Below are 13,099 nucleotides of genomic sequence, written 5' to 3'. Positions count from 1 at the left end.
GCCGTCCTGTGTCAACCCTCAGAGAGACTTTAACCGTGTGGTTTTCCATCAAGCTGACTGACGATCTAAACATCGCTCCACCCCAGTGATTCCTCTATCTCGCTCCCTGAATCTCTCTCACTCATTGTTTCTTTCTCAAACACACACACACACACTGTGACCCCCCCCCCCCACTCTTAAAGCTCGCTAAAAAAGGCACCAACCTTTACCCCCGTCTAAAAAACAAAAAAACAAAAGCTGTGTAGCTGTGCAGAAAGGCTTCTCTCTTCTTCTCAACCTGCTCCTGAATCCGGTGTGTGTGTGTGTGTGTGTGTGCACGCGTGCGCGTGTGTGTGTGTCTGACCAATGGCATCCAACAGCAGGGCTTTATCCTGAAGCACACTGACAATGCTTTTCACACCTACTTACCACAGCAGAGATGGGGGCGGTGGGCTGGATCATACCCAGGCCTAAAAGCAGGCTAAGGGCTTTTAAAAGACACACACAGAATGGACTCTTTAATTACTGACTCAAGATCTTGCAGTAGATTACAAAAACCTTGCACAGACTTATTTTCATATCCGCAGACTTTTTCAATGAATATAAAAACGGTCATTGATTATGCCGTTAAGGGAGGGGATTTAAGAAGGGAAATATAAAGTACATATAATCACATTAACTTGCGGTGATTAATGTAATAAAATGAGATCTTTTTTCACCATCTGTATTGCACACATTCAATACTGGGCCGACATGCTCCAAATATTAAGAAGCAGCTCCTCAAAATTCACTTAGTCAGTTCTGCATGAAAGGACATCTGGGAAAGCAGTGCAGACAACTCATACAACATGGTTACACAGCTCAGACACAGAGGGACTGCACATGCATGGAGGAAAAAGGTGACTAAAATAATCAAAAACAATGACTCATGTGCCTGTGCACTCGCACTATTTTGAGTGTGTGACTGCATGTGTGTGACTGTATTTGCTCCCAGACAGACAATCAGCCCTCCTGCAAGATCAATGCCAACGCATTTCTCATCATTGATTATACAATTATAGAGAAGTTAAATCTGTGACACACTCTCGTGTTGACGCATTAACCAATGCAGCACGGCAGTGAAGATGGAGAGGGAGGAAAGATGCTTTCCCTTCACTCACAGTTTTTTGTTTGGTGGCGCTTAAAGAGTAGCTCAGAGTAGTCCAGGTACTTCACTCAGATGATTATAATGCCACGAGGGTGCAATACATCACTCTTATTAGCCACACTGGAGTACAATGGTATCATAATTAATGGTCGCAGCAGGATTGAACGCTGCCCTGACATGGAAAAGTGGGCCTACTTAAGCTCTACAAGGCATTTAAATATGCAGAGTGAATGGCACAACCCAAACCCTCCTGCTCTAAGGACAGCCCACGCTCATTAGCCTGACACCCTCTATGGCACTGATACAAGGACGAATGGCTCCCCACACACACACACACACACACCCACACACACACAAATCACTAGCACATACTCAGAAATATGCATACAGACCACAGCATTTGAAAAGAAAAATCTTGTCCCTCATCAGTGCCCATCACATCTTTTAACGTTTTCTTCCTGTATTGTTGTTTTTGTCTCAAGGCTTAGTCTGCACTGAATGCAGATGGACATATATGTGTCAGCAGCCATTATGCGAATTTTCAGTAATAGTGTTTGGTCTGTGTATTAGTCTGTGTATCCATGTGTGTGTGTGTGTCGGTGTGTTTGCAGTGAATGTGGGTGCTGTGGCAGAGTGTGGTGTCTGGTGTCTGTGCTATATTGTCTAGCACGGGGGAAACTGCCTGCACAGCGGGAGAACAATGCACATAAAAGGCTGTCGGAGGAAGCGTCTGGAGCTGATGTCTTTCAGATGGCTCTGAATGGAAGTGTGTGCATGTGTTTGTGTGCATGTAGTTTCCATGCTTACGAGTGAGACAGGGAGAAAACGCCCTCTTGAACGTGTTTGTGGACAGAGGCAGGAGAAAATAATAATAAGTGTCTTTCCGTCTTAATCAAACATGCTGTTGTACGTGAGCTCCTATGTGCATGAATGCCTCCTAAATACATGTGTGGGATGGTTAAGTCTTCTCAGATCGCCATACGATTTGGATTTTGCCGTCCTTAGCCCACCACACTGTCTCCTCCTCCTACTCCTCCTCCCCTACCTGTCCTTTTCATAAAGCCAGCTTTACAACTTCTCCTCAGTCGCTACTGTGGAAGCTTTAGCTATAAGACAGGCTACTCAAGAGCTGCCAAACGCCTGAACCCGCCGATCCTCTGCAACTCCAGCCTGACCACACTGAGTTATCGTGTGGCTCAGTGCAATCAATTATTGTTGCAGTGGAATCATTAATAATTTCCTAATGAAAACGATTCTACTGATCTCTGTTGTCTTTTAATTAAACATAATTAGTCGGCTGCTCGGAGCTGTGGTGGTGACTCCTTTAGGGTACAATTTTGTTTTAATACACTGATAATGAAATTTTACATTGTGTCAGTTGTTTAGTTATTATTCAGTCACACTATTTCGCCATGTTCCCAGATAACAGATAATAACCCTCGCACCTCCTATCACCGCAGTCATTTTAAAAGAGAAAGGGGTGAAATGAACAATTACATTTTGAACTGTAAGTTTGTGTTTTGTGCTGCATCCTGCCAGGAAGCAGTGCAGGAAACGGTGCAGATTTATGCCTTCATTTCTGTTAAAAAAAAAAAAAAAAACTCTAAATGTCTTTGTAGAGTAAGTCTTTGCAAGTCTGGTTTTATTAAAAAAGTAAAATAGATACTACATCTGTCCAGGCAGGTCATGCTAGTTCTCTTATGCCTCAGAGGTCTGCAGCTCTGGAGCAGTGGAAAGAGCAAATGAAGGCATAAGAAAGGATCTGATTGTGAGGACTTAGAGAATATGAAATAATACAAAGACATAGCCAGTTAGGTAATTCTGCACTGCCTGAGCTTATGTAAAATGACCTAGTTACATTGGTCAATTTCTCCACGAACAATGGGCTAAGTTGCTCTGGAGACTTATTGGACATGCTGTATCTGAATGTGGTCTGGCTTAAGAGGCTTAGAGTTGAAAAGTTTAGGTGACCTCTGAATAATGCCACATAATGTGGTCACATTGAGTGTGCATAGTTTCAATGGGCTCAGATATCAGGTAACAATGGGGTCCGACAATGAAGGCTCTCACTCAGAAAGAATTGAGTCATATATTGTAGGGTAGCTCCAAGTGGCACTTGTCATTTCTTTAACTGTACATGCAGACAGTCATCAAAAGACCAAAAATCCGTCAACAGTTATTAAGAACACCTAATTCAAACACACAAGTACAATGGGTACAATGGGCAGAGGAACATTTGCTAACAACGTTAAGACCTGTTTTAAAAGATCCAAATCTTCAGTGGGAACGGGTGGGCTCTGGACTAAATACCACAGATGGTTTAAAAAGAGAGATGAACTAACGCATTATCGGTTTGGGATTAGTATTGGGTTTGTTTACAATAGGACAACTATACTTAATAAGACCTGGTCTATTCTTTATCAGGCAGTTTAACTATGGATCACATCTGGCCATGCTCCTTGTTGATAAAATCCTTCCAGTCAGGCAGGTTTGCAGTATCTGAACTGATATGTTAGAAGAAGAAAAAATACAAAATAAGGCTGTTTTTTTTTTTCTCTTAATTTCTCCTACTTTCCAGCTGTTCCGTTTATCAGTCCGTTGTTTATCTGTACAGAAAATTCTCCACGTTCCATCTCTCTGGGTCCCTGTCTGTCACTCTCCCCCCCCCCCCCTCTCTCCTTCCTTCTCTTTCTCTCTCTCTCTTTCCTCAGTCTCCAGCGTTACTGTAACATATAATTAGTCTACAGACTTGCTGCCTGTTTCTATAACTTCAGTGCTTCAAAGAAACCGTCGGAGTGTGGAGGAGAGCATTGTGGGAGTTCCAGGTGGATTTCTCGATAATGAGTTAGCGCAGTAGTAGAGTTGAGAGTTTTAGTAATGGCTGGCTGCTAAGGCTCTTCCTGGGAGTTTAATGTAAAACAAACAGGGCCATGCTGACAGCCTGGGAAAAACAGATATTGCAATTTTTCCGACTTCCTCTTCAGGCTCTTGCTTGGAATTCAAAGAAGAATTTATATTCATGAAATGGCTCTGTGAATCATAATTTGAGACATTTAAATACCTCAAACATTACTCATGCTCTTTGCCCTTGTTTCATATTTTCCTGTCTTTCTGTTCGTCTGGATAAAATCATACAGGCAGAAAGACAGGATACAAATTGTCAGCGAAGACAAAGTTTTGCTGGCAACCACAATTGTAGGATCCTAAAAATAGGCAAATTTTATATTTGACACTATATGGTTGGCTTGTCTTGCTACTGATGACCAGAGGCGCCCTGTGGGGGACCTGACTACACCACCCTGCTGCTTGTTACACACTCCAGTGCATGTATTATACATAACACACTCCAGGAGTACAACTCTCAGAGGAATCATTTTGCTGAATCCGGATCTCTCTCCCTCTGCACATATTTCCCCGACTTCCTGAATGACAAGTTTCGGGGATAGAGGATGAGCAGTTGTACAAAATGTAATGCAGAAATCATAGGACTGAGTGCCCAACAGTAAGCTACAGCCACTCAAACCAATCACCAGTCCTTACTTAAAAGATACTCCCCCATAGATTTACACTGGCAAGCATCCAGAATGAACTGCTACTATCTTTGCAAGCAGCCATAAAGAAAGCTGAGACCACTGAAACGTGAGCCAAAACATATTCTGCAAGCATACTGTGTATTGAGATATTCACTGTTTTCCATAAGTAACGCATCTCAGGGAGCAATGAAGCAGCCGACAGAGGGGAAACAGCACAGGGGTGAAGATATAAACAATCTGGGCCTCGGCTTTTCGAGGTGGGAAGAAAGTTCCCGTCGTACTCTGAAGAGCCTTTTCCCTTTAGCCGATCCAGGCAAGTGTTGCCATGATAAACACAACTCCAGAGCTGCCTTGAAAAAAAAAAAAAAAACTGCAGCAAAAAGACCAAATTCAATATTGAATTTGACAAAGATTTAATATTTTCAGCACGCTGACATTCAATTTCAATGTCACCTCCAGAGGGTGCACACACACACACACACACACACATGCAGATTGGAATGTTTAACAGAAGGCGATGAAGAAGAATGAGCAGAATAAATCGTGTCTGTACGCAAGAGTCAAACAGCTGAACGGCATCAAACACTTCACCACTTTCTGAACTCAGTCCAAGTCCACCTTTAGAAAAAATATTTTGCCAGGAGCAAAGTGTGGGACAATTTTTGGTTCGAGAGCAGAGAAAAATGGACACCCAACCAATTTCTCCAAAAGCTCTGTGGCAAAGTTGCTACAAAGCAGTTTGAGTCAAGTATGGAATTACACAGCCAGGAATGTTTTTTTTGTAACTTGTGGTGTCATATTACTATCAAATATTTGATATTAACTGAAACATTCATATCAAAGCCAAAAGTTTTCATCATGTGAAAACTCACACAGGTTTTTTGCGACATTAATATTTAATGAAATTAACAAAGGGCGTTTGATGTATGTGAGTTAGTAAACTCGATGACTGATTCCCAGCTACTATAAAGAGCTCATTTACTTCCTCTCTCAGATTAAAATTAATTCTTTGCATTCACCATTCTCTCTGTTATCATTAATCATCAGCTGGCAAGCGTGTGCTGATTCTTGTGGAGGATTTAGAGTAATGAACTCGTACAGTACAACACAGAACAACTCTCACAAGGGCACGTCTGGAGATGTTATTGTGTTTAATTTAATAAGGTCAAACTGGAAGCGACAAACAAAGGAGCTGTCAGTGATACACAGCTGAGGTGATGATGCTGCGTGTGTGTGTGTGTGTGTGATGGCATCTGAAGATACATGTATGAAGAGTGGCAGAGGAAATAGGGAACCTTAACAAAAACGTGAAAAATCCTGTTATTGCTCCCCTGTTTTTCTTTTTTTTTTTGTTTCATACAGTCGCTCTCTGAGCAAAAAGATTAGAAGATTTTAAAGAAGTGCATAATCTTCTTTAACAGCTTATCAAAACTTTAATGATTTGGTGATAAAGAGCACAAAGTTAAGTAGCCGGTTAAGAGGATAACTCCCCAGTGCAGTCTAGTGATTAGTAGATGAGAATTGGGAGACCGAAAATCCGGGTTGCAAATCCCACTCCTGCCACTTATTCACTTTGAGGGAGAAGAAGCTCCATTTCAGCTTTGGGGGTATTGTCACGGGGTAATCATTTTTGAAAAGTGATAAATGGAGCCCCCTTTTCCTTCACCCTTTAGAATCCAAAACACGTCTTTATTTACGTATTTATTTCTGCTGTGTCTCTGTGGTTAACACCCGTCAAGACCCATTTATAGCTGTAGCAGCCTTTCATTGGTTAGTGAAGCTACAGACTGTAGAGTCAGGGCTGTGTTCAAGTTGGAGCATCTTCTCAGTTCTTTACAGATCCACCTTGTGGTGTTTTTTTGATGGTTCACTTTGGCCAAAATGCACCAGACTGAGGGGTTATGACAGTGGGTAACTTCCAAATAGGCAAAGGTGATTGTATGATTATTGGTTTAGAATGTCTTGTATGTTTGCCTCACATTTGTACATGAATCCATTTCTAGTGGGGCTTGTAGGAATAAGTCTGATTCATAAAAGGTATAAAGCTAAAGCTTTGCTAAATTAGAGAGAACAAATGAAGCAAAATGGCAAACCCATCCCCACTTGTGCTTTGCTCGTTATCTCCTCAGAGATAGGAATTCACTTAGTATAAAGGAGAAAAAAAGGGGGCATTAATTACCTTGTGAAATCTAAAGACCATTAACTTTGTGTGTCAAGTGATGTTTCTCAGTTCCTAATCAGAGTTTTAGTGATATAAATTACTGGTTGGATGAGAAAAACAGATATGGCGTGAGAGTGTGTGCACATATGTCTTTTTGTATGTGTGTGTGTATGTGTGTCCTTGCTGCTGTGCACATGCAATTATTTGACTTTGAGAAGCAACAGAGGAGCAGGAAAGAGAGCAGAGAAAAAGTACAAGAAAAAAGAAAGACAAACAGGCAGAGAGAGGGAGACAGGCAGGAGTTGAGTGGATGGAGAATTGTCAGTGTCTCTTTTTATTTATTTTTTTATTTTTTGCGGTGGTGCTGTGGCGTGGTGTGTTGCGCTGCGGAGAGATAACAGGATGCCGGCACTGCTTGCTTACCTTTGCTGTACACCACACAGTTGTTTTTGTTGTCTTCTGCTCCCTGCCAAGTCACATCCAGCAGCCACCTGGGGCCAGCGCTCAGCACCACCGGGACCGTGCTCTTCGTCTTCTGGACGGGGACAGATAACAAACACTAATCATTTGCTTATTTTGGTGATTAAAGAAACATTAATAACCACTGAGTTACGCTCCTCTGCTGCCCTGAATAGCCATAAACAGACAATTTCATAAACTATACAGCATGCAACTCAAGTCCATCCAATCCCCTTTTTTTTATATTGCTGAGAAGATTTGAAAATGAGGGCAGTGTTTGTGTGTGTGTGTGTGTGTGTGTGTGTGTGTGTCTGTGTTTGTGTGGTGGCCAACAGACAAAGGCTGCAGCAGTGGTTGGAGTGATGACAAATAGGTGCAAGAGCCTGCATAGTAGCATAAAAGGAGAATTATCATCCAGGAGTGAACCCAATGATTCACAATCACATCTCTTAGATTAACAAGAATATCTCAGGTGTCTGGCAGTTACTCTGTAAAGATAAAACAAAGAAGGAAAAAACAGGCTGGTGACTTTCAGAAAGAAGGAAGCGAGTGTTCACGGCTGAACTTTGGGCACATTGTGCTTCGCTATCACCGGGATCTCACTATTTCCTGAAACAAGCAGGGAAGAATTTAAAGAATCAGTATCCATTTCAAAGGGCAATTGAGGTGGGACTTTTTATAATATGGCAGAAAATTATTCTGAATGTGTAAGGTCGTTTTTCTTCTTGGTCAGAGGTCAAATGTGTGGTTTTATTACTTAGAAAGAAAACATAAAACAGGGAGATAGAGCACAAAAAAACCCACCCTAATACATTCACACGGCGCCGCGTTGCCAGGTTCGCTCGCTCTGTTTATCCTCCTAAGATATTCGGTTTTTATTTTATTTCAGTGCTCATTTTTTCTGTTACTTCTTTCACAGAATTCTGTGTTGGTGGTGTTGTGTTTGTGTTCAGGGTGGTGGTGGCACCATCTCAGGGAGTAGGGTACTGTAGCCTATTACTCAAAGGCAAAATGGCAGTATTTCAAGGCCATTACTTTTGAACCCCAGGGCCTTCCTTCATTAGGATGTTACAGAAATAGTTTAGCTAAGAGAAAATGGGTTGGGGGTGCAATCTCAACACTTCATTTCTTTTTCCGAGGCAGGCAGAGACAGGACACTGTCCATCTGCCTAATGCAACAGAAAAAAAATATTCGTCCTCTCCTGTGCTTTTCACTTATGTCTCCCCCGCAAAAGGCAACAACCTTCAAGGATAAATGCAAATGTCACTTGAGCATGTTAAAGGTCTGAATTGGTACAGATATGCACAAGAGATGAGCACAGAGCTCCGGCAGTGCACCTGCATGCACCCTCCTCCTCCTTTTCCTCTTGCCCTGCTTATTTCTCTTTCCATGAACTCTATCTACTCGGAGGCTGGAGGACACACAGGTTTTTTTTTAGCGAGCATTATTTACAAATAGCAAACACATGTCAGAGAGGTGATAACAATCTGTTCAAATTAAGAAAGTAAATACAAAATAAAGATGGAAAAAATAAAGACGGATTTCTAAATAGTTATAGTATTGTTTTTACACACACACACACACACACACATATATATATATATAGAGTATATATACACACACTGTATATAGCTCTGCACGTTGGCAAACTACACTGCCAAAGTGATCAAACACAGACAGTAAATTGTGTCTGTTGATGTTCTTATTCCTTCTCCTGGCATCTTCTTATCCGGTCCTGGCAGCAGATGAGAGAGAGAAAGGACCTCTGTAATTTAAGTCATCCGCGATTTCACATTTCAAATTAGCCTCACAATAAAGTCTTCTATCAGGCTAACCTGAAAATCTCACACCCCTGTCAAAGGAGCAGAGCAGACCGGCCGATTGTTGCTAGGACAACTATCTGAAATGGGAATCAGATTAACCCTTTCTTAGATCTCCAGACTGGAGCCATCTCTTATTCAGCTGCGAGAGGCCTCTCTGCCTTCCGTCTGAGCCTCTGGGAATTCATGATATTCCAGCTGCTCTTAATGTAGCCCACAGGGACGAAATACCACATTGACTATGTCTCCCCACTGTCGGAAATTAGTTCAAAATTGTTGCAGTAATCACAATGGTTCCTTTAAATATTAGTTGGCTAGAAACTTTGAAAATCATGACAACACTACACCGTTAATTTAATGTATTAATTTAACAACGACTTTGTTGCTTTGCCTTCTGTTTGTTAGAAACTGAGCAGCAACATCTCATGACAACCTGTCAGGGCAGATTTACATAAGAAATCTACAGTGACAATAGCAGCCATGTGCTTTGTAAGCACGCTGCATGTAGCAGCCGTCACAAAGACAAAGAGGGAGCAACCGCACACAACATATTTCGGATTAAGACATGATGGCGTCACTGCAGGGAGGAGCGTCAGCAAATGAAAACATTTGTACAACTGGATCCATTGGCCTAAGTGGCTGAGGCCAGAAGAAATGCAGATTGACAGGCAGAAAATTACAATTTCCCTGGAGCAAGGGAGCATATGATGAACTGGTTTTATAGAAACAAACTCCCTTGTTTCTGCTGCTTAACAATCACACATCCAAGGGATGTGAGGTATTGAAGCTCCTTCCTGTACAAGGCGGCAAACTGAGTAGAGTTTTCAAATGTAAGTGACTAATCCTAGCTTGTTTCCAATTTAAATGTTATATTTATGGACGAAAAATCTGAAAATGATCAATTATATTCCTATTTGTCGCAGCGCAACTTATCAAATGTTCACTGCAGATTCTTGTAATAGATAATCAAATAAACTGACATTAAATAAACAAGTAGCTTTTTGTTTGGGTTAAAGAGATACAGCGTTTCCCATCAGTTTACCGTCTATCATCTCTGTCAGCAGCTGTAAAAACCCTTCTGGCCTCTCTCTCTATGTAGTGTGTTATGGTTTATCCACCCTCTGCCTTCACTCCAGTGGTTTCAATACTCTCCTGGTATTTTTATTTATTTATTTTTTTTCTTCCTCTGAGCTCTGATACTGTTCCTCGTGTAAGAGATACAGTGACCAAAACAGTGTAGTCAGCGAGGAAGTGATTACAAACTGATGCTCCAAATTCGCTATAAAATGAAAATCAATATTTCCACAAGTTGCTGCAACATAAAAGATAACCTTCATTGATTTTTCTAGACTTAGGCCTCTGTGATAAAATCTAATATAAATTTTCAGCCACACGGATTTGGATCAGAGCGGAGCAGGGTCTGAACGATAAGTTCCATGCACATCTCTCAGACTTGGATTCCCCCCCCCCCCCCCCCCCCCCCCCACCCTTCCCCTTTCCCTTTTCCAAGGCAGTCTGTACTATTTATAATTGGCCCTCTGTGAGCAAAAGCTTCTATCAGGAATCTGTTCTAATTTTTATTACTGAGAAGCTAAAGCCTGTTCCAGATAATTTGGAAATTTCAGGGGAATTGTGATAGAGCTGATGGCACAGCCGGACTGACTCCAGAAAGGAGCTAACCTGTAATAGCCTCTGTGGCTGCGCTGATTAAATGTTGCCATAGATGAAAGACCTGCCATCACCGCAATAAATTAACCAATCACACAAATCCCAAGTCGCTACTAATCCCTCCTTGATACCATGATCCTCTGATCAGCTGAAGGAGGTGAAGAAGAAAGTGGCTTGTGACACTCAGCCTTCTTCTAACTCCCTTCCTCCCTGTGTAAACAACAAGCTAATGATATCACCGCTGACCATTTCACCACCACTGGCTACTCTTAACCCACTTCATGGTCAGGGCAGGTGAAATCGATACAAACACTGGTGGGAATGATTATTTTCCTCATGGTTTTTTTTTCGTTTTCTTCCCCTCTCTCCCTCCAACAAGGTCACTGACTGGCACTGTATCTGCCTGATCCCACAGCTGCGGGATTTAGACAACTGAGAGATCAAAACCACTCCGTCTGAATATCTCAAGACATTCATTGGCTTTATACGTTCTGCTTTCAACACCCACTCGGTATGAAGTAGTGCCATTTTGAAACAAAAACACCAGTTGAAGAATCACAGTAAATAATGGCGTCAACATCTCTCTTTCCCCCATTAAAGCTCTATTTTTTCCACTTGATTTACTGAATACGTTTCACTCTGTCTGCCTCAACCCCGTGGTAACTGCCCAACAGCATATGCCAAATAATTTTGAAGTGCCGTGTCCTTTTCAGACAATACTACCAGCAGTATAAATATAACAAACAAAAAAAGAAACAAGCTTATGTATAGGCGATGTCAAGTTTATATGTTCTCTGTTTCTAACATGGGAGGGAGGATAAAGGATTTGTACCTGTTTTACCAGTCAGTTTACAGCAGACAGCACACTCACACCTTGAAAACGACCATTGCAATTAGTTGTTCACTGCGATGAAACAAATTGCATGTGGTCAACTGGAAATTTCATTAAGGGAGATTTTCCTCTAGCCCTCGTTATCGCACTGCGTATTAATATTTTCTTAGGCTCAAGGATGCATGGGTTGCAAGGTTTTTTTTTTGTTGAATAAAATGACCAACTTGTGTTCTCCCACTTCTATCCACGCTGGGAAAAGCTGTGCATAAGCTTAGTTAGGTGCTGCATATTTTTTCATTACGCCCCGAAAATAAGATTCTCTGTCAACATCCTGCATAAAGTGAGAAACACCTCCATTTCTCAAGCCTGCTTTTGTGTCATTTTCTCCTCTTCTAAATGGCCACGGTTACATCTGCTGAAATGAAAAGATACCTACACAGTGCTTTCACCCCCCCCCCCACCCCACCCCCCTCTAAGGCTATAGCATCTGCTATTGGGAGACTAAATAACAGAAATATGCAGGAATTGCACACTAATTCCCTTTAGAGATAGATCTTGGCTGGTGCCCTGTCATAAATCAGAGAATTTCGATATGAAATGAGGCAAGCTGCTCTAATCATTTCTGCATTTCAAATTGGATCACTGGCTCAATCGCTTGGCTTTTAAACTGCTTGCCTAAGAGCAAATGTGAGGTGGGAGATAATTCAGCTGAAATCTCTGCCTGCTCTGTGCGGCAGTTAGTTTACTGCTTGAGTGCAAGAGAATGCTTTTTTTCTTCCCTTAGCCCATCTTTCTCTTTTCAACTTTGTTAAATTGACTTTTCATTTTAAAATCGATTAAACTGAGAGAGTCACTGCTGTTCCCAGAATCTTTAAAGGGACACCCATCACTATGCGCATGTGCCTTTATTTGGCTGCTGCTATCATGGCGGCGCTATGGGGAATAAATATTTTCTCATTTAAATCACCTTTTATCCTGCTGACTGGACTGTAAGCATCAAAGCTCATGTGCTGCATTAGCTATTACTGAAATGTTCACTGTGGTGTAGTTATATTGGCCATGTGTGGCGTTGCATGCCTACTGTATGTTCAATTGCTTCAGACATAGCAGAGTGGTAATAAGGCACACTAATCACTGGCTGCTCCAGATTTTGCTTTAGAAGCTATGCTAAATTATTAATAGAATATTTAGTAATAATTTTTAAACTGAAAAATTGCATTTGCTGCTTACTGAATTAGTGAGGAGAGGAGTGAAGAATAGACATTCACTGGGAAGGTGGTGGTGGTGGTGGGGGGGACTCAATCCAGAATTCATTCTTCACAACCTTCAGGCACATTGGGGTGCTCCAACTCTAAAGCCAAACAGTTTAGTGTAAGCTGCACCTGCCCCGAAGACAAGCAAACCTCTTTCTCCACCCCTACTCCCCTTCCTTCCTTTCATTTCCCATCCTTTCTTCCCTGTATTTTCTCATGTCTCCTTTCCTTTTTCTTGTCTTTATT

At 41.7% G+C, this 13,099-nt stretch overlaps 1 protein-coding gene across 2 annotated transcripts in view; it reads right to left on the bottom strand.

The window, feature by feature from the left end:
• zfpm2a (zinc finger protein, FOG family member 2a) overlaps positions 1-13,099 on the bottom strand; it is a 115,154-nt gene that overhangs the window by 35,647 nt on the left and 66,408 nt on the right. Inside the window, exon 5 of one of the 2 annotated variants that reach the window (XM_067510811.1) lies at positions 7,244-7,352. In XM_067510811.1, coding sequence (XP_067366912.1) covers positions 7,244-7,352 — 109 coding nt within the window. Of the gene's footprint in view, positions 1-7,243; positions 7,356-13,099 lie in introns of both variants that reach the window. The other variant, XM_067510810.1, reaches the window with a different exon arrangement.

Source organism: Channa argus, chromosome 7 (genome assembly GCF_033026475.1).
Source record: "Channa argus isolate prfri chromosome 7, Channa argus male v1.0, whole genome shotgun sequence".
NCBI lineage: Eukaryota > Metazoa > Chordata > Actinopteri > Anabantiformes > Channidae > Channa > Channa argus.
This window is presented reverse-complemented; position numbering and strand designations above follow the sequence as displayed.